The 21,980-nt window shown below is 46.0% G+C and overlaps 1 protein-coding gene across 3 annotated transcripts in view; it reads right to left on the minus strand.

Moving 5' to 3' along the window:
* The window catches only part of KANSL3 (KAT8 regulatory NSL complex subunit 3), a 31,429-nt gene that overhangs the window by 9,305 nt on the left and 144 nt on the right, over positions 1-21,980 (minus strand). The window contains exons 1-17 of one of the 3 annotated variants that reach the window (XM_081334056.1): positions 21,604-21,936; positions 20,267-20,336; positions 19,488-19,765; positions 18,997-19,167; positions 12,076-12,166; positions 11,667-11,852; positions 11,105-11,236; positions 10,364-10,480; positions 9,385-9,486; positions 9,169-9,240; positions 8,021-8,095; positions 7,472-7,629; positions 6,560-6,623; positions 6,140-6,343; positions 5,356-5,509; positions 3,312-3,491; positions 1,105-1,189 (exon numbers count right to left, since the gene is read on the minus strand). In XM_081334056.1, the coding sequence (XP_081190182.1) occupies positions 1,105-1,189; positions 3,312-3,491; positions 5,356-5,509; positions 6,140-6,343; positions 6,560-6,623; positions 7,472-7,629; positions 8,021-8,095; positions 9,169-9,240; positions 9,385-9,486; positions 10,364-10,480; positions 11,105-11,236; positions 11,667-11,852; positions 12,076-12,166; positions 18,997-19,167; positions 19,488-19,705 (2,009 nt within the window). In that variant the 5' untranslated portion in view covers positions 19,706-19,765; positions 20,267-20,336; positions 21,604-21,936. Of the gene's footprint in view, positions 1-1,104; positions 1,190-3,311; positions 3,492-5,355; positions 5,510-6,139; positions 6,344-6,559; positions 6,624-7,471; positions 7,630-8,020; positions 8,096-9,168; positions 9,241-9,384; positions 9,487-10,363; positions 10,481-11,104; positions 11,237-11,666; positions 11,853-12,075; positions 12,167-18,996; positions 19,168-19,487; positions 19,766-20,266; positions 20,337-21,603; positions 21,937-21,980 lie in introns of those variants that run through there. The other 2 variants (XM_081334058.1, XM_081334057.1) reach the window with 2 other exon arrangements.

Below are 21,980 nucleotides of genomic sequence, written 5' to 3' on the forward strand. Positions count from 1 at the left end.
ACCAAATTTTTCACTACAGTTTACTAAAAAGGAAACAACAGTCACCCTTATAACCAACCCCCCCACCACCTCCAATCATGGTTGAAGGAGAACAACACTTTGACGTAAAAGAAATCCTAGATTCTAGAAAGCACCACGGAGCAATTCAATACTTAGTAGCTTGGAAACACCTCCCCTCCTCAGAAAATGAGTGGGTGAATAAACGTCACATTAGAGCACCCAAGTTGCTAAAGAGGTTTCATACAGAATATCCCAGCAAACCGGGCTAACATCTATATTTTTGTTTCCTCTACAGGTGGATGTCTCCTATTTTTAAAGGAGGGCAGGATGTCAGAATCCATTTATATTTCATTTCTAACTGTCTCTTCTGTGCAAACCCAAATCTCACCCCCCCCCCCCCCCCGGATTCTGCCATTCCCAAGGAAGAAAGGGAATAAAGATGGGAGTTTATTGCCTCCATTTTCCTCTCTTTAGATGTAACGTTTTGTTTATCTAGCCTGCCTGTTACCCATCACAATAAGATCGATAAGAGGCATTCTCCCTCTCATCTTAAGAGCAACTAAGAAAGGGGGTGGGCGGATTCTGGTTTGTTTCTCCGGATGGAATGTGAAGGGGAGAGAGTGATTGTGCTATGAATGGAGTGATGGTTCTCTTTCCCACGAGGGGCTTGCCACTTGGAACTTGACTGATCCAGAACTGACCAAATGAACTGAGGGGTGGGGTTTGGGGACACTTTAAAAATATCGATCCGTGAGGGGATTCTTCAGATCCTGTCTATTATACTCTCTATCATCCATGTCTTAGTAAAAGTTCCTGCTTGGATAATCTTGTCTCCAAGAGTCTTTCTTTCTTAAGATGTGGATTGGAGTGGGTTCTGACAGCTACACTTTCACACTTTTTACCCATTTCCTTTTTACAGTGCTTTTCAATCCATCGTACGCGTACCACCTAGCAGGTCCAACGTACCACCAGTGGTATGTGTATCCCCTGCTCTCTTGGATCTATTCCTTCTGATCGAAGGTAGCATAAGGAGCCATCCAGAATAGAGGCTTTTCTCCTCAGTCATCTAAACTAGCAACTTGGGCTGTGTCTGCAGATACTCACATCGAAGTGGCAAGCAATCCTGTCACCTCCTTTGTACCGGCCATCATCTGCCCCAAAGTCATGGCAACAGGCTTTCCTGCAGCTACTGTAAAATGAAAATATAGATTAAGAAGAATCAGGTAATCCTAACATACAAAATCAGCCTCATTCTAACATGTACAAAGATTGAGAAAAAAACCCCTACACTCATCTTGCAGTTCGTAAGCTGTCATGACTTTGAAAAAGATGTAAAACACCACAACACCTGGCTGCTTACTTAGCAGGTGCCAAAAAATTTAAACACCATGCTTCAGCTTTTACAATACGCAAGAAAACAAATGAAGCTCCATCCCTGCCTTCATAAATGAGATGCAACAGCTCTACTACTATCTCTTTTTCCAGATTCCTTCTCTGCCCAAACACCTCTTCTCATCAGTCAGTCATTCACAGCAGGACTTATCTTAATCTGTTTTACTTTGCCAGCATTCTCCTAAAATATTTATAAAATACACAGGAACAGAAATGAGTTAAAATTATATATTTATTGCAGTGTTTGGATACAAATCAAAAAATTGTCTTGCTCATTCCTCCTGTCCACGTATGGTAAGAGGGAATTCTTGTTTGGTTCAAGTTTACTTCTGTATTTCATTATTTTCTGTAAAGAGAAATAAAGTTTGGATAATTACATTTTTTTAAAAAAAGAAGCTGAGACTTTCAAAGCTGATCTTCCATGACCAAATACAAATTAGTTAATTTGTACGGTAAAAAATCTACTGTTGAATTAATCAAAGGCAGATTTTCAAAAGTATAATATTGTACAGCTTTGGAAGTCTCCAGGCCCCAATGTGCTGCGGTCGGTTTATTCAGTCCTGCTCCACATGAAGAGCTGTTGTAGAAGGGTGGACATGACTCCAAAGCCTTAACCTCACTCAGAAGGACCCTTCAGTCTGCAATTGCTCCTGCCGTCAACATGGCCGTTTCTGCCAGAGGCTGCATTCATCCACGTCGGTGGCCTCAGATATCAAGTGCTCATCCAGCGAGCTGCAGCTATTCCCAACACTGGGGCCAGCAGAACTTACAAGAGACACATCTAAAAGGAAGTTCTTTCTCAGTGATTTTGGTTATGAAGTCCTGTCAATACTTGTGGGTTCCTTTCAAATGTATTATTAGTACCATTTAAATTAGAAGGGAATTTATCAAAACTACTACTAAGGCAAATAAGCTGGAAAGTCTTTAAACATTTGTCAGTTTGGGGAAGACAACTGAAGTCTGAGAAACGATTTGATAACCCAGGGGTCCCCAGCCTTTCTGGCTTTGTGGACCGGTAGGGGGGAGAGGAAATAGTTCAGTGGCATGCACATTTGTGTCCGCAGCTCCATTTGCACCTGCGAGTGGCAGCCACTCGTGCATGCAAATGGAACTGCGCGTGTGCGCTTGCCTGCCACTTATGTAACCTGGTTCTGAATGGACTATGGGCAGTACCAGGCCATAGCCCAGGGGTTAAAGACCCCTGTGGTAACCACATCCAAAAGCAAGATCTGCAAAAAACACTGACTAAAACAAAGACTTTTTCCAATGGGAAATACTGAGGGAGTCCATGGAAGTGCTTGCCTTTCTAAAGAGAATACAATGCTGGCGTGTTTCCTTTGGGAAGCCATGGACAAGGACACAGTTGAAAGTTAAGAGCTCAACCCTCAGAATTTTTAAAAACCCAGGCAGATTCCATGAAGTTTCATTCTGCTGTCCATCAATCACCTTCACTACATGATGAAATGCAACTCACCAAAAAGAAACATTTCACCATACAAATCATGGAGAGGATAACAGATTCAGCAGTATCTGCCAAAATCAGGCAAGAATCTTTTGTGAGTCATGACCTGCTTCTCATCAATCAAAATTCACAAAAACCTTCAGTTCTGCAACAACTACGCCACGTGTTCGTCTTCGTAATGAGTTGTACAGTTACACTTATGCTTTACAAACACATTCACAAAATCAAAACCGCAGCTAAGAAATATCACAAACTGTAATCCTAAAACATTTTTAGAACAAGCTCACCATTAATGAGGATTTCAGGAGATTCCCATTCCCTCTTCCTTCCAGCCCCCAGATTAAACCTGCTTTGCTCACAGTTGACCAGAACGAAGGAAAACCTGGGATACTCCACTTTATCTTCTGTACTGCCCACCTCCAGATATGTATAAGTGGCTCCTGTTCTCAGGACTCACTTTCTGGTGGTCCATCCAAGGATGTGCCATTTCCGGAGCCAGCAGCTTCTCCATGAGAGACGATGGTCACCTTAATTTTGGCTCGCTTGGAAGATTTGTTGCCATGAGTGGGGCTGGAGGCCTGATGCCTCTTTAGTTGCTTCCGGAGCTCTTCTTTTTCCCCTGCATCTGGGGACAGCTCTGGAGGGAGAATGACACAGGGGAAGAAGTACTGAGCCTGGATCCCCCCACTGGGTGTACCATCGGCCTTCTCTATGCTGCTTGCACAAGGAAGCGCCAGGACTCCGCATCTCTGCCTTCAGAATCTCTGCTGTTTCTACTGCGGAAATCAGTTACATGAACCACAGATGTCTGGCAAGCGCTCTATTCTAATGAAGGGTGGAGACTAAAGGTCCACACACAGAGAGAGGTTTGTAATGAGCATATCAGGTCCCACTACAGACCCCCAGAGCCTTGAGCACTGGACTTCAATAGCACATTCTCAGAGCCCAACCCTGAGCTATTTCAGCACAAGATGTCCAGGATTATTTCTTCTAACCTTCTTCGATGTCTTACCTTCAAAGCACAGCACAAGTGTTTCGTACTATACATAGGGTTAACAATAAAGGGAAGACACATTCCAAACCTCTAATCAAAGCTCTTTCCCAGGTAGATCGAACAAACTGGATGGACACAGGATGACTGGATGCTTCTGGAAATCAATCTAGTCAGAAGCAACATCATTCTGTGCTATTTCAGAGCATCCCACCACTTTCTCAGATGTGAGTTGCACTGAACTCAGTTATTTATTCTTCAGTAAACCTGGTTTGGAGTGTTATTATGGTTCTGCATCTCATACAAACAAAATCTAGAGCAGGGGTATTAAACTGCCGGCCCATGGGCCAGATGCATCACGCACAGGCCACGCCTAACCAAGCTCCCCAAAGGCAAAAAACATCATGATACGTCATGTGACACGGCAAGTTTGACAGCCCTGATTTAGAGGCTTGAACAAGTTTACATGTTGTATTTGTAAATGACTGACATTTAAACAAAACAAACACCATGTAAAACTAAAACAAACAGAGTAGTCATAAAAGCATTCTGACACACCACGGTACTAATGAGAAAAAGAGGCAATGAATTACAGGTAATTCTTGATTTATAACCTTAACTGAGCCTGGAATTATGGCTGTAAGTTGTGGCAGTCATTAAGCAAGTTGTCATGTGACTGCACCCAATTTTACAACCTTTTTGGAAGTGATCGTTAAACAAATATGGTGGTTGTTAAATGAATGCCATGACTGTTAAGCAAACATGGCATAGTTAAACAAACCCATTATAGCCAATGGCAATTTTTGCTGGAAACCAGCAAAATGCCAATTTTTGGCAAAAGAAACCCACCACAAATCCTAGTCATGTGACTGAGAAACTGCAAAAGCCATAAATGCAGGCTGGTTGCCAAGCTCCCAAGATGTGATCACCTGACCATGGGGGGGGGGGGAAAGCGGCTGTCAGAACTTCAAAACTGGGTTGTAAATAGCTCTGAGATGGTCTTCAACTTCAAATAGTCACACTTAGTGACTGGTAGTAACTTAAGGACTACCTGTTTGTAATTCCCCACTCAGGAGGGGTTCCATGTCTTGGGAGAAGTTTCAGCCTCCCTCTCATCCCTTTAATTCTGATTAATCAAAGGTTCCCCCTCTTGTTCAGCATGCCATTTCACTGATTCTGCTTGAAGTCTTGAAGTCTTGATCATTATCATAATCATCATCATGCCTCTCACTAACTTAAAATGCCATGTTCAGAACAAAGCAGAGCAGGACAGGCCCAGCTGTGCCCTGCAACAGGGAAGGAAAGGAATTGGGAGCAGCTGCTCTCTCCAGGCACTTGCTTAGGCCAAGACCCCAAAGGGGCATTTGGCTCTGCCTACCATTCTGTCACTGGGATCCCCCTGGAGAAGGAAGCCCCATCTTGAAGGATGCCTGCAGACCAAAGCAGGAACTTGATGGAAGCCACCTGGAGATGGCGCTTCTGCAGCACCACAACAGGGGCCTGGTCTTACCTTGGGCTTGCTTGGGCATCATGGCTCCTTCCATTCGCTGCACCGACCTTTTCAGCAACTGGCTGGCACCAACCTGGCTGGACTTTTGAAGAGAAGACACCGCCATTTTAGCCTTGGGACTGGAGGCAGGGCTGCTGGAGACACTGGAAAATTCCTAGGAAAAGAGAGCCTCCGGTTTATGAGATTGGCAGCACATGGAAAAGATTAATGCTCACCAACCCACCCCCTCTGTCCGTCTCCTGGCCTTGCTCATCCAATCACATCCCACAGAGGAGCAATACTGAAGTGCGGCAGTGCTCAAAGTGAGCATCTTCCCAAAGGCAGCTTGATGATCTAGCCAGATGATGGACCTACCGGGAAAAGGTCGACATTTGACATGCTATTGTCTTCCATGCATAGAAATTTTGGCTTTCCCAACTACAAGTTTCATTATTGCACGTAGTAAAGCTTGACCAGTTTTTTCATTTTCATGCTACCATGCAACCTGCCATGTACTCAGAATAGGATCCTCTCCAAGTAAAAGCTACAGAAAAACAATCCTGCTAGATCAATTTCCAAATTTACTGAATTCCAGCTGCAGCCAATTGGATGCCTCCGCTTCAGAAACACCTGAATGCTTGGACTTGGAGAACCTTGCAAGATAAAAACTAAGATCACCAGAAAAAGGAATTCCCCATACCATCTATCTTCTATCCAGCATTTGCTCTGTGCCTGGGGTAAGGGACACATAATTTGTTTCCCCTCACTGATTACGGTCTGTTACTTCCCTCATCAATTCCCTCACCTCTGACCCAGATGGTGAAGCCGGAATTTTGGCTGCCGGAGAGGCTGGCCGGCTGTTTCTATCTGGCGGGTCAAAAGACAGATCCCGCCTAGCTGCATCCCGGGCTGTTTTCTTCTTTTTCTCCATGTCTAGGTCCCGAGGATCAGAGCCTGTGTGGCTGTCTGCTCGAGTAAGCACTCCTGTCAGAAAGTCAGCTATTTCGTCCTGCAAAGGGAAGAAGCGGCTTCATCTTTTCACAAATCATAGAGAGGTGATTCTGCAAAGCCAGCCAATCCGTGAGATCACGTTGCTAGTCAAAGGTGTCCCCAAGAGAATAGACAGTCCTGAGTCCCAGAAGAAGGAAAGCCTCATCAACCTGATGGGGGATAAAGTTCAAGCAATGAGTGGCCTCACACTAGCAGAGAAGAGGAAGCTACTCACCTGAATGCACCTGTCCACCATGCTTTGAGTCAAGCCTTCTGATTTCTTTTTGGCTTTGCTTATCCTATTAAAACAACAACAACAACAACAAAAACAGCTTGTCAACATCCAGAGGATATTTCACTTCCTTTTCCTTATCTTCATGTCAGCTCTTCAAGGTAGAGCAAGTCATGAAAAAGACAACACAAGGACGGCTCCACCTTATAACGTCTTGAAAGCCTGACAGAGTTTTTCCCTCCCTCCCTCCTTCCTTCTTATAACAAAGACCTTCAAGGGGTGGGGTAATCTTGACTTTCCTCCTTGTCCCTTCCTCGTTGTTCCTGGCTAAGCTTTGCCACATTTCTTCTTCAAAGCTATCTGCTCTCCATCATCCCTCCTTGCTTCTTGAAACTTTTCACCATCAGAAAGCCAATAGCAAGGGACAACTCAGACAGACAACAGCCATTTCCCTCAACTTGGGCAGGTGATTTTTACCTGGATGTGCACAGATCCATGTGCACCACACAAATAACTAGAAAAGCTATTGATTTTTCAAAGAAATTGCATTGCAGAACCTTATTATTTATAAAATTTATTGGCCGCCCATCTTACCATAGGGTAACTCTGGGTGGCTTATACAGTCACATATACAGTTAAAACCTAAAAGTTAAAATCAGGCATTGTAATCAAGGACATATGGGGGGGGAGAGGTAGGATCTGTTATTACTCAATCAACCACCTCCATATTCTTGTGAGCTCTGTTCCTCCTTATCCCGCAAAATTTATGATGTTCAAGTAAGGCCAGAGACATTAAGCAGACCACGGAGTCTTCTTGAGTAGGGCAATTTCTGTGCCTGTCACTCACTAAGCTACAGGCAGAATCTCTCACAGTATCAGAAAAAAGGATGATGTGATTTGCTCTGGCTCACACACCTGAGGCTATCATCAGCCCCTCCAACCACCACCAGGCTGTTTTCAGCTCGAAGCTTCTCCCGGAAATCTTCCATGGCTTCAGTGTTGCACTGGAGAGCATTCTGACCAATCACAAAGAGAACTGGTGCCTTCATATCCAGAAGAGGGTCATCAACATCCTGCTCCCCAAAACAAAATTTCCAGAAGTTGTTATAGTAGAAAGCATTTCACAGCAAACATGAGATATGCTGCAATTCTCTCAGTGAAGGGGATGGCAGAGGATGAGATCGTTAGGTAGCGCGATTCATGCAGTGGGCATGAGTTTGGCAGGCTCAGGCAGACAGTGGAGAACCAGGGGGCATGGCATGCTGTGGTCCATGGGGTCGCAAAGAGTCAGACAACAACAAATAATTTTCTTAGTATTTGTCTTATAAAAGAAGGAAGACAACCTGCAGAATACTTCAGTACAAAGCTGGAAATGTAAGCACAACAAAACAAAATAGCAAAACAAAGAATGCGTTTAAAAACAGAAATTAAAAATGTTCTTCCCGGCCCCCATTTCATTCTTACCCCTCTGGGTCCGTCTATTGTTAACAGAGGGAATCCAAGACACACAACTGCTGTAACATCTTCCATCACAGAAACCTGGGTGGGGAAACAAAAGGGGCTGCAGATGCAAAAGCTCTGGGCCAGATGAGGCCAGCAAAACCATCTTGGCTCCTGCAACCAAATACATTTGTTTTGCCTCTGGAGGAAAATGGAGAGTGAACTCAAGACTCACCCTGGGAATGCTCATACAGGGCCTTATGATCACTTAGGGGCCGGGGTATGTGTCCTAAGCTCACCTATAGACTACAGACTGGTTTGGTCTGCCAGGTATATACTGTGCCATTGGGGGAAGGGGCAATGGCTGTCAACAGGCAGCTGGTGAGAATCCACTTTTGCAGTTAACATAATGTCTAAATGCTCCCATCCCATTGCCATTTTATACCACAAAAGCTGTAGGGCAACAAGAGGAAAAAGCAGTGACAAGTAGTCCTTGACTCTATCGCCATTTGTTCCACAACCTTTTGAAGTGCTGAAGTCAGTGGGGAAGCTGGCAGGGAAGGCTGCAAGTTGCTGGAGCGAGTTTCCCCCACCCGCAACTCTCCGGCTCCCTGTGCTTGTGCTGCACCAGCCCCTCCTGCATCCCCTGCTCCCTCCCCCACCCAGCAGCAGCCACCTACCTGCCTGTGGACCTGGGATTTACAATTTTCTGCAGCTTCCCCGCTGACTTTGGTTGTGGGAAGCTGGCAGAAGGTTCCCTCACCTAATGACCATGGAATTTAGTTAACCACAGCAATCCTAGCTGCTCTCATAAATTGAGGACTATCTGTATCAGCTACGTTCTTGGTCTGATGTGCTTTAAAATGCATCAGTCAGAATAATCACTTGCATTATTTATTTATTTTTATTTATTTTAATCCCATTTATATCCCGCCCTTCTCCGAAGACTCAGGGCGGCTTACATTTAAAGCACAAATCAATGTACTTAGAAGTCTTTGGAGCAGCATGCAAGGCCATTTTTCCTACGATTAGATAACATTATGGTTAATATTACCGTGCCCCAGGTAATTCAGCAACATTTTCCAGGAGGGCCTCCGTTCCAACTTTTAATATTTAAGTCGGGACAGAGCAACCAGCCTAGGAGTAGAAGGAAAGGTAGTAAAGAGACTTACATGGCAGGCGAGCAGAGCTCCCGTGTTCCATCCAATCAGGACGACTGGCTTATGAGAGAAATGATTGTGGATCTGGTGGGAGGGAGAGAAAAGCCAAGCCGAACCATTGACCATCTTTATAACTAGAACTAGAAGCTCATTTTGAACTAACGAAGAAAGAAGGACCAATGGGGTCAATCTGGTCTCACAGGCCCAAAGACGGGGTGCCCAACTCACCTCCAGCACTTTGCCTCTCAGGGCACCAATCATATGTTCCAGGCACTGCAACACCCCCACTCCGCTCCCGTTGTTCACTAAGTGGGTAGCAACTGGGATCACCTGGTAGCCCAAAAGAAGAAACAACGATCAGACTCAAGCACCAATGTTCCACTGCCACAAGGCCCTAAAGATGTGACTGTGTTATTGTAATCATTCATTCAATTTGTATGCTGCCCATCTCTCTACCAAGAGTCCTTGAGACTTGAGGTCCTGGTTGGAGCAGGTGCAATAGCTGTACTATTGGTTGTCTCTGTTGTTTTTTGAACCTTGCCTGCCAATTGTTTATTTTGTACTTTCTGGTGTTTTCTACTTTTTAAAATTACTGTTAGCCACCCAGTGTCACCCGTCTGCGATGGGTGGACAGATACATTGAATAAAATACTGTAAATATGTATTGCCCAGGTGTTCTTCAAGCGCAGACTCAGGTAAGGTGAACTGCAGTAGTCCAAACGCACGAATGACTGCAATCAGGGCTTTCTGGTTTAGGTATGAGAAAAACTGACACCCAGGGTGAATTTGTGCCAAGGTCATCTTGGCCACAGCTGCCGCCTGCTAGGCCAGCTTCACACTTCTGGGTTTCTGATGCCCTCTGCCTCCTGCAAATGAGATCAGGCTGGAAGGTGGAACGTATCTGAGTGAAGAAGCAGCAGAGCATCCCCAGCAGGATGGAGGAGAAAAGCTGCATGGGCACCCAGCACAAAACAGGCAGGGCTGCGCCGTTCTTTCGCTGCTGGAGGTAAAGGACAGGCTGACTGACTCTTGCTTCACTTGCACCCCTCCGGGTAGCAGATGAATTGGGGAGGCAAGAGGCCCTCGCAGTCTCACCTGCAAACCCAGCAGCTGCTTTCTTTCCCTCCCTCCCTCCCGCCCAACACTTGCCAATGGAGGTCTATGCCTAACCGAAAACTCAGCTTCAGGGTGCCAAAACGATACAAACCTTTCCCAGACACGAGAGTTGTGACTGCCAGAATCGATGCCGCCGAGAAGTGGGGAACATGGAATTGGAAGGTCCAGATGATGCCAGTAGGATAAGGGGAGAACCAGGTAATTTGCTCTGGGGAAAAAAAAACACAGATTCAAAAGGCTCTGTGCCTAATGCATCAGAAATCTGTTCTTTGAGCTGTTCCAGCTCAGACACTGCTCTAGGGGTTAAATTTTTAGGCCTAATTACAGTGGTCTGCTGGAAGAATTTTTTTCCCAAGCATTAAACTGATGCTGTTCTGCAGGGAAGAGGAACTACTGCTGTCTCCTGACTGAGTGGGTGCAGACAACCATCTCTCTAGTGGCTTTCTGCCTCCTTCGATCCCAATTCATGTTAACCTCTACAGAATTTTCTTCCCAGAGCCAGCCTCTCCTGCTCCCGTAGATCCACTCTCTCGTTTGTCCCCTGGAGACCAATTATGCCTTCTAGAACAACAGTGTTCGAGAGTCCTGTGCTTCTGCTGACCACCAGTCTGGCCCAAAGGAAACAGAGCAGACCAAGGGGGTGTAAAGCTGCCAGAGAAGGTTTCAGAATATTTTAACCTGTCTCTGTTTTTAAGAATATCAAGGAACTGATTCTTGTTTGGTTTGTATACTTGACTACATGAGAGCACTACGTGAGGATGGTTCATATTGTCACTAGCTGTTTAATAATGACAATGTAACTTAGAGCCAAGGCCATTACCGGTGCACTTACTGGTTTGTTATGTGAAAGGACGCCAATGGCTGGATCCCAGGGCCTCTTCAGCAGGAGGGACAATGCCTCGGCCCCTGCCGCCCCCGTCTTTGCAGTTGAGGATAACAGCATCCGGTCAATCAGGGAGGGAATCTGAAACCCAGTAACAGGGCAGGCTGTGGAAGCTCAGAACTTCTTCTGAACCAGTTACTTTTTTACTTTGCTGGCACACATTACCCTCTCCTTATTTTTAAACATCATTCTTATGCTCCGCCAAATGAAAAGAAAACCCCACCTCTCTTGGAATGAACAAGATTCCAAACCATTTTTCATCTGCTCTTATGAGGACATCAATTCCTCTTTTGGGGTACTTCATTTACACTTAACACCCTCCCGTTGGTGTCTTCTCCTCATCAATCAATTCCACCTCTATGTTACAATGCAAAAAATGCCCCAGTGTCAGAACTGGCACTTTGGGTTCTACTGTCAAAATGAGAGTATTTCCTTTACAGAGGAAACCCTGAAATAAAAGGCACGGAAAAACCAGCCACTCGCCCACTGCTCAACACTTTGTACCCATCACCTTTCCCTTGAGAGTCTGCAGAGCATCCAGATACGCAGCCAGCATTGGCAAACTGAGCGTTTCTACCAAAGTTGAGTGGAGCCACTGGATCAGCTTGGTCTCCCAACTGATGCTTGCCAAAGCCTGTCGGACCCGCCGAGCACATTTGTCCACCGCTATTCTTCGAAGCACTGGCTCATTGCAAGCCTTGTGAAAAGCAAACAAGAAAAATCCTCAGTAGGTTACGGTATCACAGCCCTTCTTTTCAAGCTTAGTGGTAAACAAAAGCATCCAGATTCAACAGGATAAAATGTAGGAGCAAACAAAATATGGCTACACTTCATATTCTGGCCCCATCTGGCTGAGTTGCTACAAGCACAGAACGTAGGGAAGATAGGTGGAAAATTAGCAAGAGCCAGGAGAGTCTCACCCCTTCATTAGCCAGCCGGGCCAGTCGGTCAGATTGCAAGGCTTTGAAGATCTTATTAAACAGCTTGTTTTGGGCCATTGTCCAGCCAGATCTGTAAAGGAAAGATTCCATTATGAAGTCCGGCTCCTGAACAAATCAGGACTGCATTAGAAGTCTCTAACTCATGCTTATATCAGACTAACAGAAAACCTACTGCCCTTGTTTTTGGAAGCAAAGACAAGGAAACAGCAAGCTTACACCTTCAAATACCCAGTGTTTGCTGTGCATCTAAATGTGGAGAATTATGGTTTATTTAAACCTGGAGTGACTTCTACTGCCTTGAGGCATTGCTGGCACCTTGAGGAAGTGACCGCCATGCTCCCATTGCCCTATCCCAACTAGACGATAGGACTGGGCCTGCCAAGTGGGAGGGCACCTCCAAGTGTCAGTTCCTAAAGCAGGACATCCTTTTCACAGCACGTATGGGTTTGTGCACAGACACACCCACAATGGAGGAAGCCCACAGCCTGGCATGTCGTGGCAATGAAGAATTTTCCATTTAAATATTAGAAGTGCATTTAAAGTATTTTTCTCCAGAGTGGTACATAAAAAGTGGGAGGAAGAGACTAAAATTTTAATCCGGGAGGTAACATTCCTAACAAGCATTTCTGCATTCTGTAGGACAGGGCTTTTCAACCTTTTCACCCATTGTACCACTTTTACGATAAGGCAATATCCGAGCACCACCAGTCACCCAGCAAGGTGTCAAAAACGTGACCCAAAAAAAGGAAAAAAAATGATGAAGTACAGGTAGCCCTTGACTTACAACAATTCGTTTAGTGACTGTTCGAAGTTACAACGGCACTGAAAAAAGTGATTACCATTTTTCACACTTATGACTGTTGCAGCATCCCCAGGGTCATGTGATTTACATTAGGATGCTTGGCAGTTGATTCATACTTATAACATTGTCCCAGGGTCATGTGATCAATGGCCGGGGTGGGCGTGGCCAGCTCATCACTCAGGTTGCAGGGTGCCTGTGGGGGGGCATCCGTGGATCTCTGGTGGAGGGGAGTGGGACTGGGATGGGTGCCTTCCCTCTCTCCCATTGTCCCTTCCTTCCTCTTTCCTTCTCTCCCTCTTTTGCCACTTAGCAAGCAGCCTCTTTTCCGCAAGCGAGCTGGGAAGGAGCCCGGGATCAGCATTTCTGAGCGCAACTTCTGAGTGCGACTCAGCCAATTGTGGGCTCCTACCCGGCTCACTTGCCTGCAGAAAATAGGCTGCTTGCTAAGTGAAGCCCCAGGATCAGCAGGCTACCCGGCGCTGATCCTGGGGCATCACTTAGCAAGCCGTATGTTTTCCGCAAGTGAGCTGGGCAGGAGCCGTTCACTTGCTAGCCCTTTCCCCCCAAACACACCACTTGCTCACTCACCCTTCCTCGCTCGCCGCTCCACTCACTGTTCCTCTGAAAACAGGCCTGACTGCCCGTTTTATCCCTTTTCTTGTCTCCGCCCTCCTCCTTTTCTCTTCCGGGTGCACCGGAAGTTCCAATTAGCATGTCGCCACAGATCCTGGGGATTCTGGCAAGCACAAACGTTGAAAACGAAGGGGGGGGGGTCCCCAGTGAAACCTAGCCAGCCCCTGAAGTGGACAATGGAATGTCAAGCGGAATTTGAGGGGTTAAAGAGACTTTTTTCTGCCGAACCCGTACTGAGACACCTAGAAAGGTTTTATAATACAGGCAGACGTGAGCGATGTGTTGGTGTGAGCTGTATTATTACAGGAAAATGACGAGTGGGCATTGCAACCGTGTGCATATACGTCCAGGGAACTCACTGAGATAGAACAACGTTGGGCTGTGTGGGGAAAGGAGGCGTATGCTGTGAGGTGGTCATTACTTATATGGCATCTTTTCCTTGAAGGAAATAAAATCCCCTTCCAGGTCTGGATAGACCACAAAAATTTGGAAGTGCTAAAAACACCCAGGAAATTCACTGCTAAGCAAGCCCGCTTGTCTCAACATTTTCACTGATTCCGCTTCACACTCAAACACTTACCAGGGGGAAAGAATTTCCTGGCAGATGCATTATCTCGCATGCCCCAATATTTATTTTATTTTTATTTATTTATTTTAATTCCATTTATATCCCGCCCTTCTCCGAAGACTCAGGGCGGCTTACAAGCTTAGCAGTAGCCTTCATTCTATGTATATGCCTGCTTATTAGGGCTTTCATACACCCCCCCCCAAGCGGCATTATTACAAAGTCAGCTTAATTGCCCCCAACAATCTGGGTCCTCATTTTACCTACCTCGGAAGGATGGAAGGCTGAGTCAACCTTGAGCCTGGTGGGATGCGAACCTGCACTAATTGCAGGCAGCTGGTGTTACTTAAGGAGGCATTAGCCCACTGCTCCACCAAGGCTCTTTATAACAGTACACGAGCCACTGACTCTAAACCACTTATGCCCGAACAACAACTGGCAGCACCGGTCACCACCAGGGCCCAAGCTAAAATAAAGCTGCAGGTGGATAGCCAAACTGGAATCAAATTCCAAGTCTTTGGAAACTGATGAATGGTTCCAGAAAAATAGACATGTATGCACAATCAAAGATGGACTACCCTGGGTGGGTGAGAAGTTATACATACCAGCCACCCAGAGGATCAATTTCATGCAGTTGTGCCATGATACAAAATCAGCAGGGCATTTTGGGTTTGTAAAAACCTTACACTTAACTAAAAGGCAATTTTGGTGACCATCCATGAAAAAGGACATAGAAAGCTACGTGGCCAGGTGTCAAACGTGCACGATGGCTAAGAGGCTGCAAGGGAAGTCGCCTGGACTGTTACAACCAGTGGCAAACCCCTCAGCCCCCTGGAAAGAGATAGCTATGGATTTTATAGTGGAATTACCAGAAAGCAATGGGAACACTGTCAACTGGGTGGTCACAGATTTGTTTTCCAAACAGGTGCACTTTATCCCGTGCCAAAAGATTCCCATTGGAAACTATTCGTGCAGCACATTTACAGACTGCATGGTGTACCCCAATGCATCATATCTGACAGGGGAGTACAATTTATGTCAAAGTTTTGGAAGGAATTTTTATCCCTCTTAGGAACTACTCAGGGACTGATGTCTAGTCACCACCCTCAAGGGAACGGTCAATCAGGATGGGGGAACTCTGTACTTGAGCCATATTTAAGATGCTTTATTAATTTCCAGCAAACAAATTGGACAGACCTACTCCCTTTTGCAGAAGTTGCTTACAATAACGCAGTCAACTCCAGCACAGGTTACACTCCTTTTCAAATAGCCACCAGTCAAAGTTTCAACCCCATGCCAGAACTAATCCCAAACGAACTGGAAATCCCATCGCTGAAAGAATGGATGGCACAATAGCAAAACACCCAGCCAATCATTAGGAAAGCTTTAGACGAAGCTAGACAAGCATACAAAACACAGGCAGACAAAAAGAGTGTCGATCCCACACCATTCAGGGTAGGAGAGATGATATATTTATCCACAAAATACCTAAAATTCCTACAGCCGTGGCTTCGGGGTGAAATATCATCAATATGCTGATGATACCCAGCTATTCATCTCCACCCCGAACCGACCCAGTGATGCCCTCGATGTGATGTCCCGTTGCCTGGAAGCGGTACAGATTTGGATGGGAGAAAACAGGCTTCGACTCAACCCGGCCAAGACTGAGTGGCTGTACATACCGTCATCTCGTTTAGTCCAAGAGGTTCCATCTTTGACTATAGGAGGAGAGATGTTACCTCCCATTGATAGAGCACGCAATCTGGGAGTCCTCCTAGATCCACGACTCAGTTTTGAAGATCATATTGGAGTCGTGGCTAGGGGGGCACTTGCACAGATTCGCCTTATATACCAATTGCACCCCTTTTTGGACCGAGATGCCCTACGTACAGTCACCCACGCACTCGTTACCTCCCATATAGATTACTGTAATGCTCTCTACATGGGGCTGCCCTTGAAGACCACCCGGAGGCTTCAGCTGGTGCAGAATGCAGCTGCACGGGTTGTGATGGGAGCACCCCGATACTCCCATATTACACCCCTCCTGCGTGAGCTGCATTGGCTACCAGTTGCCCTCCGGGTGAGATTTAAGGTGCTGGTACTTACCTTTAAAGCCCTACATGGCTTAGGCCCGGGATACTTGCAGGACCATCTGCTGCCGGGAACAAATTCCCATCGTCCAGTACGCTCACACAGAGAGGGCCTCCTCAGGGTACCGTCAGCTAGGCAATGTCGGCTGGCGACCCCCAGGGGGAGGGCCTTCTCTGTGGGAGCACCAGCCCTATGGAATCAGCTCCCCCCTGAGCTTTGGATGGCCCAAAATCTCCAATCCTTTCGCCGCGGCCTCAAAACACTCCTGTTCCACCAGGCTGACCTGGACTGACAGGCATTTTAATTAATTATATTTAGAATTTTTAATTTATTTTTTAATTTTTAATTTTAATTTATTGCACAGATGATTTCAATTTTATTTTTATCTTGATTTCTGTACTTATTATATGTTTTGTTGTTAGCCGCCCTGAGTCCTTCGGGAGATAGGGTGGGATATAAATCCCATCAATCAATCAATCAATCAATCAATCAATAAATAAATAAAAAACTCAGAGCAAAATATATTGGACCTTTTATTTATTTATTTTTTGGGGGGACTTATATGCTGCCCTATCTCCCGAAGGACTCAGGGCGGCTAACAACAATAAAAAACAACAATACAAAAATTAAAAAAGAATTAAATAACTGCCCCAAAATAAATTAACTACACAGTTAAAAATTAAAACATATTTAAAAATCCATCATCAATCCAGGTCAGCCTGATGGAAGAAGAAAGTTTTGAGGTTGCGGCGAAAGGACCGGAGGTCCGGGGCCATCCGAAGCTCAAGGGGGAGTTGGTTCCAAAGGGCTGGTGCTCCCACAGAGAAGGCCCTCCCCCTGGGGGTCGCCAGCCGACATTGTCTGGCCGACGGCACCCTGAAGAGGCCCTCTCTGTGTGAGCGCACTGGGCGATGGGAAGTTGTTCCTAGCAGCAGACGGTCCTGCAAATATCCCGGGCCTAAGCCATGTAGGGCTTTAAAGGTAAGTACCAGCACCTTTTCCAATTAAAAGAATCATAAACCCAGTAACAGTAGAATTAGAACTAGAATTAGAACTACCCTATTAGAACTACACCAAATTTTTCACTGCAGTTTACTAAAAAGCGAATAACAGTCACCCTTACGACCAAAAACCCCACCACCACCACCTCCAATCATGGTTGGAGAACAACACTTTGACGTAAAAGAAATCCTAGATTCTAGAAAGCACCACGGAGCAACTCAATACTTAGTAGCTTGGAAACACCTCCCCTCCTCAGAAAATGAGTGGGTGAATAAACGTCACATTAGAGCACCCAAGTTGCTAAAGAGGTTTCATACAGAATATCCCAGCAAACCGGGCTAACATCTATATTTTTGTTTCCTCTACAGGTGGATGTCTCCTATTTTTAAAGGAGGGCAGGATGTCAGAATCCATTTATATTTCATTTCTAACTGTGCAAAACCCAAATCTCACCCTTCCCTGGATTCTGCCATTCCCAAGGAGAAGAGGGAACAAGCATGTGATTTTATTACTTTCACTTCCTTCCTTAAATGTAGCCTGCCTGCTATCCGTCACAATATAGCCAATTACCAGGCATTCCCCTTTTATCTTGCGGACAAATGGGGTGGTAAGTGAGGAAGGAATGCATCCGGAATCTGGATTGTTTCTCTGGATGAAATGTGAGGGGGTGGGAATGATCCTGTTTGTCCCATGAGCGGCTTGCCACCTGGAGCTTGGCTGATCCGGAACTGACCGAATGAACTGAGGGGTGGAGTTTGCTTGGGGACACTTTAAAAATATCGATCTGTGAGGGGATTTTTCATATCCTGTCTATTATACCCTCTATCATCTATATTTTAGTAAAAGTTCCTGCTTGGATAATCTTGTCTCCAAGAGACTTTCTTAAGAGGTGGATTGAAGTGGGTTCTGACAGGTCCCTAACCTTTTAGGCACCAGGGATCGGTTATGTGGAGAGAGGTATTTCCGTGCGCTGGAGGGTGTGTGGTTTTGTGTGCTGCCTGAATCTTACGGATGGGGCTTTGCTTGTTTTTGCAGACTGATTGCTGGCATGCTGCGGCCCGGTACCGGTCCACGGACTGGGGGTTGGGAACCCTGCTCTAATGAAATTGCCTAGCCATATCATGGTTGTGAGGCTTCTGCTATAACCCCATTCCTGAATATGTGTATTCCCAGTCTGGGGATACACTGTCACGGCTGGTATGAAGTTTCACAAACTCAAATCTGATCCTAAGGCACTGACTGCTTTAAAGGTCAAATTGCTAGAGCAGTGTGACAAACACATCACTGCAAGAGGAAAGGCGCTGGCAGAAGAGGCATGCTGTGGACAAGGAATTCCAGCTGGGAGGGGTTGCAGAAGGGCCTTTTCTGCCATGTTTTTTTGATAGTGTCAGACTCTTCCTACTGCTAAGTTTTTCATTTGCTGCCTAGGATAAAAGTGTTCTGATCAAACCTTCCTTCCTCTTTGGCCTATGCTGAGTGAGTCTCAATCTTCCATCATTTATATATGTTCATTCACATAAATATATGGAACAAAACTACACCTTATCAGTTTAGTATGATTTTATATGATGAGTGGAGTTATACTTATCATACACAGTCATTATAATAAAACACAAATCACCAGCATAGTTCACAGTATAATCTGAGATGACAAGAAGAATCTTTCAAAATTTAAAATAGATTTATGAACTTTAATACTATATATCCCCAAATTACACTCAGGATCAGAAACAAGAGCATCAAGGTAGAGATAACATCAGCAGTTATAATGATTTTCTTCTCTGATTCCTGCCACTCATTTTTATACCTGTTCATATGTTCCTCCCAGTCATCAGGTGGAGGAGGTGTATCAGTATCTGTACGGGCAAAAATCACATGCCGTTCACACTCATTCATCACAGTTCGGGCTTTCTGGTTGTCATAGAGGGGCACGGGTGTTGGTGTCACTGTTTCTATGTCAATAGGAACATCTGCCTCTCTGAAAAGAGATATTGCAGTTTTAAGACAAAGAGCATTTTGTAACCATCTGCTCCTCTTTAAGGGCTTATGAGCTTGAAGGAAATCATCACACAAGCAATACATGCAATACTCAAAATAACATGGGCCCAATAAGTATCAAGTGTTGGTTCCATAAATATTCAAGTCAACATGGAAGGGAGGGAAAGAAAGAAAGAAAGAAAGAAAGAAAGAAAGAAAGAAAGAAAGAAAGAAAGAAAGAAAGAAAGAAAGAAAGAAAGAGAAAGAAAGAAAGAAAGAAAGAAAGAAAGAAAGAAAGAAAGAAAGAAAGAAAGAACTTACGCAGTGCTGTTATCCTGATGCCGTCTGGGAGTGACAAACAGCAGGCGTGTGGGACGAGCATTACTGGCATCAGGGTGGGCACTCCATGGCTTGGCATAGCTGTGGTCCAGGAAGACCAAGTCTAGTTCCCTCTCATGGACTGACAGCTGAAAAAGCAAAGAGGTCCCCATCCTCCGTGCTGAGGTTTGAAAATCACGCTCATTCCCTCGATAAGACATGTTTCACTCTTTGTGTTTAACAATGGCACAACCTGCTCTCGAAGATGCACATCATTCTGTCTGGAAGGGAAGGAGAACGAATGAGCGAGTAGCCTGAAAAAACACAAGCCAGGGCTGTGTTCCCAGAACCCAGATTCATTTATTTATTAATCACTGACCACTATGATTCTGAAGTACTCTATCTAATTTCAAGATAAAATGCAATGAAATACATTGTAAAATATTTTTTAAAAATAGAATACAATTAGTAACAAACTATAATCCAACCAGAGGGAACCACAACCCAAATGGACAGACTTGAACACTGGGCGCTATCTAACAAAAGGAGATTCAATGGTGAAAAAATAAGGTTTTACATTTAGGCAAGAAAAACCAAGTGTATAGGTATAATATAGGGGGTACCTTGCTCAATAGTAGCAACTGTGAGAGTCCTAGTGGACAATCACTTAAATATGAGCCAGCAGTGTGCTGCAACTTCCAAAAAAGCCAGCACAGTGCTAGGCTGCATTAAAAGAGGGATAGAATCAAGATCACATGAAGTATTAATACACTTTACAATGCCTTGGTAAGGCCACACTTGGAATACTGCATCCAGTTTAGGTCACTACGATGTAAAAATGCTGTTGAGACTCTAGAAAGAGTACAGAGAAGAGCAACAAAGATGATTAGGGGACTGGAGGCTAAAACATACAAGGAACGGCTGCTGGAATTGGGTATGTCTAGTATAATGAAGAGAAGGACGAGGGGGGACATGATAGCAGTGTTCCAATATCTCAGGGGCTGCCCCAAAGAGGGAGTCAAGCTATTCTCCAAAGCACCTGAAGGCAGAACAAGAAGCAATGGATGGAAACTAATCAGGGAGAAGCAACCTAGAACTAAGGAGAAACTTCCTGACAGAACAATTTTTTTAAATTCCATTTATATCCTGCCCTTCTCCGAAGACTCAGGGCGGCTTACAAGCTTAGCAGTAGCCTTCATTCTATGTATATGCCTGCTTATTAGGGCTTTCACACACACCCCAAGCGGCATTATTACAAAGTAAAGTCAGCTTAATTGCCCCCAACAATCTGGGTCCTCATTTTACCTACCTCGGAAGGATGGAAGGCTGAGTCAACCTTGAGCCTGGTGGGATGCGAACCTGCACTAATTGCAGGCAGCTGGTTTTACTTAAGGAGGCAGTGGAACAACCTGCCTCTAGAAGTTGTGAATGCTCCAACACTGGAAGTTTTTAAGAAGAGACTGGACAGCCATTTGTCCGAAATGGTAGGGTTTCCTGCCTGAGCAGGGGGTTGGACTAGATGATCTCCAAGGTCCCTTCCAACATCATCATCATCATCATCACTACCACCAGGGCTTTATAGATTAACACCAGCCCTTTAAATTGTACCTAGGAGCAACTAGGCAACCAAGGTAGAGTTTGCAGCACTGGTGTAGAGTTTCTGCTGGCAAATAGCAGTTAGCCCAGGGTCTCTGCACTCGGCAATCAACTGTAGCCTTTGTGTGGTCTTCAAAGGCACGGCTGCAAGTGAAGACAAGGTCCTGCTGCTCCAGCAGCCTCAACCAGCCCACCAGGCAAAGCTGGACAAGGCCTGTTTGGCCACAGCCTCTAGTGCCCGCTATGCTTGCAGGGTCAGTCCAAAAGGACCTCCAAGTCCAACCCTAACCCTAACCCTAACCCTAACTCTGGAGCAGGCACGGCTTCGATGGCCAAACAGTGTCCGGCTTTGCTTAGGGATCTCTCCTCCAGACCCTCGCAGCCTCCAGAGGCCAAAACAGGACCTCAAGGGCCCCAGAGTGGCCTAGAGTAACAATCGAAAACCGGGTCTCGATGGCAGCAACCCCTCCCCCATTATTGGACCCCCTTTCCCATTCAGGCTTCGTGGGGGGGGAAGACCGACCCTTGCAGCGCTCAGCGAAGGACACCTCACGCCGCCCACAGCAGCCGGGGGTGGGGTCCGGCTCTGCGGCTCCAGATCCAGGAGGCAGCCGGTCAAGCAGAGGGCCAGGCCGGGGCCGCGGCGCCTCCAGGGCTGGCAGGACGCTCCCGAGCGAAGGGACGGCGCCCCAACCCCCCGGCCGGTCCGCAAAAAGATCCGGGAGCGCCGTCCTCCGGGCGCCAGGAGGACCGCAAGGCGGCGGGCGCCCAAGTTGGAGCCTGGAAAGCCAGGCCGGGCGCCCGCAGCAGCTCCGCTCCTTCCCCGGCGCGCCTGAGCATGTGCAAACTGCAGGCCCCTCCCGGACTACAGTTCCCGTCAAGTACTACGCCGTCCCCTCC

This window comes from Vipera berus (genome assembly GCF_964194415.1).
Source record: "Vipera berus genome assembly, chromosome: 8".
Lineage (NCBI taxonomy): Eukaryota > Metazoa > Chordata > Lepidosauria > Squamata > Viperidae > Vipera > Vipera berus.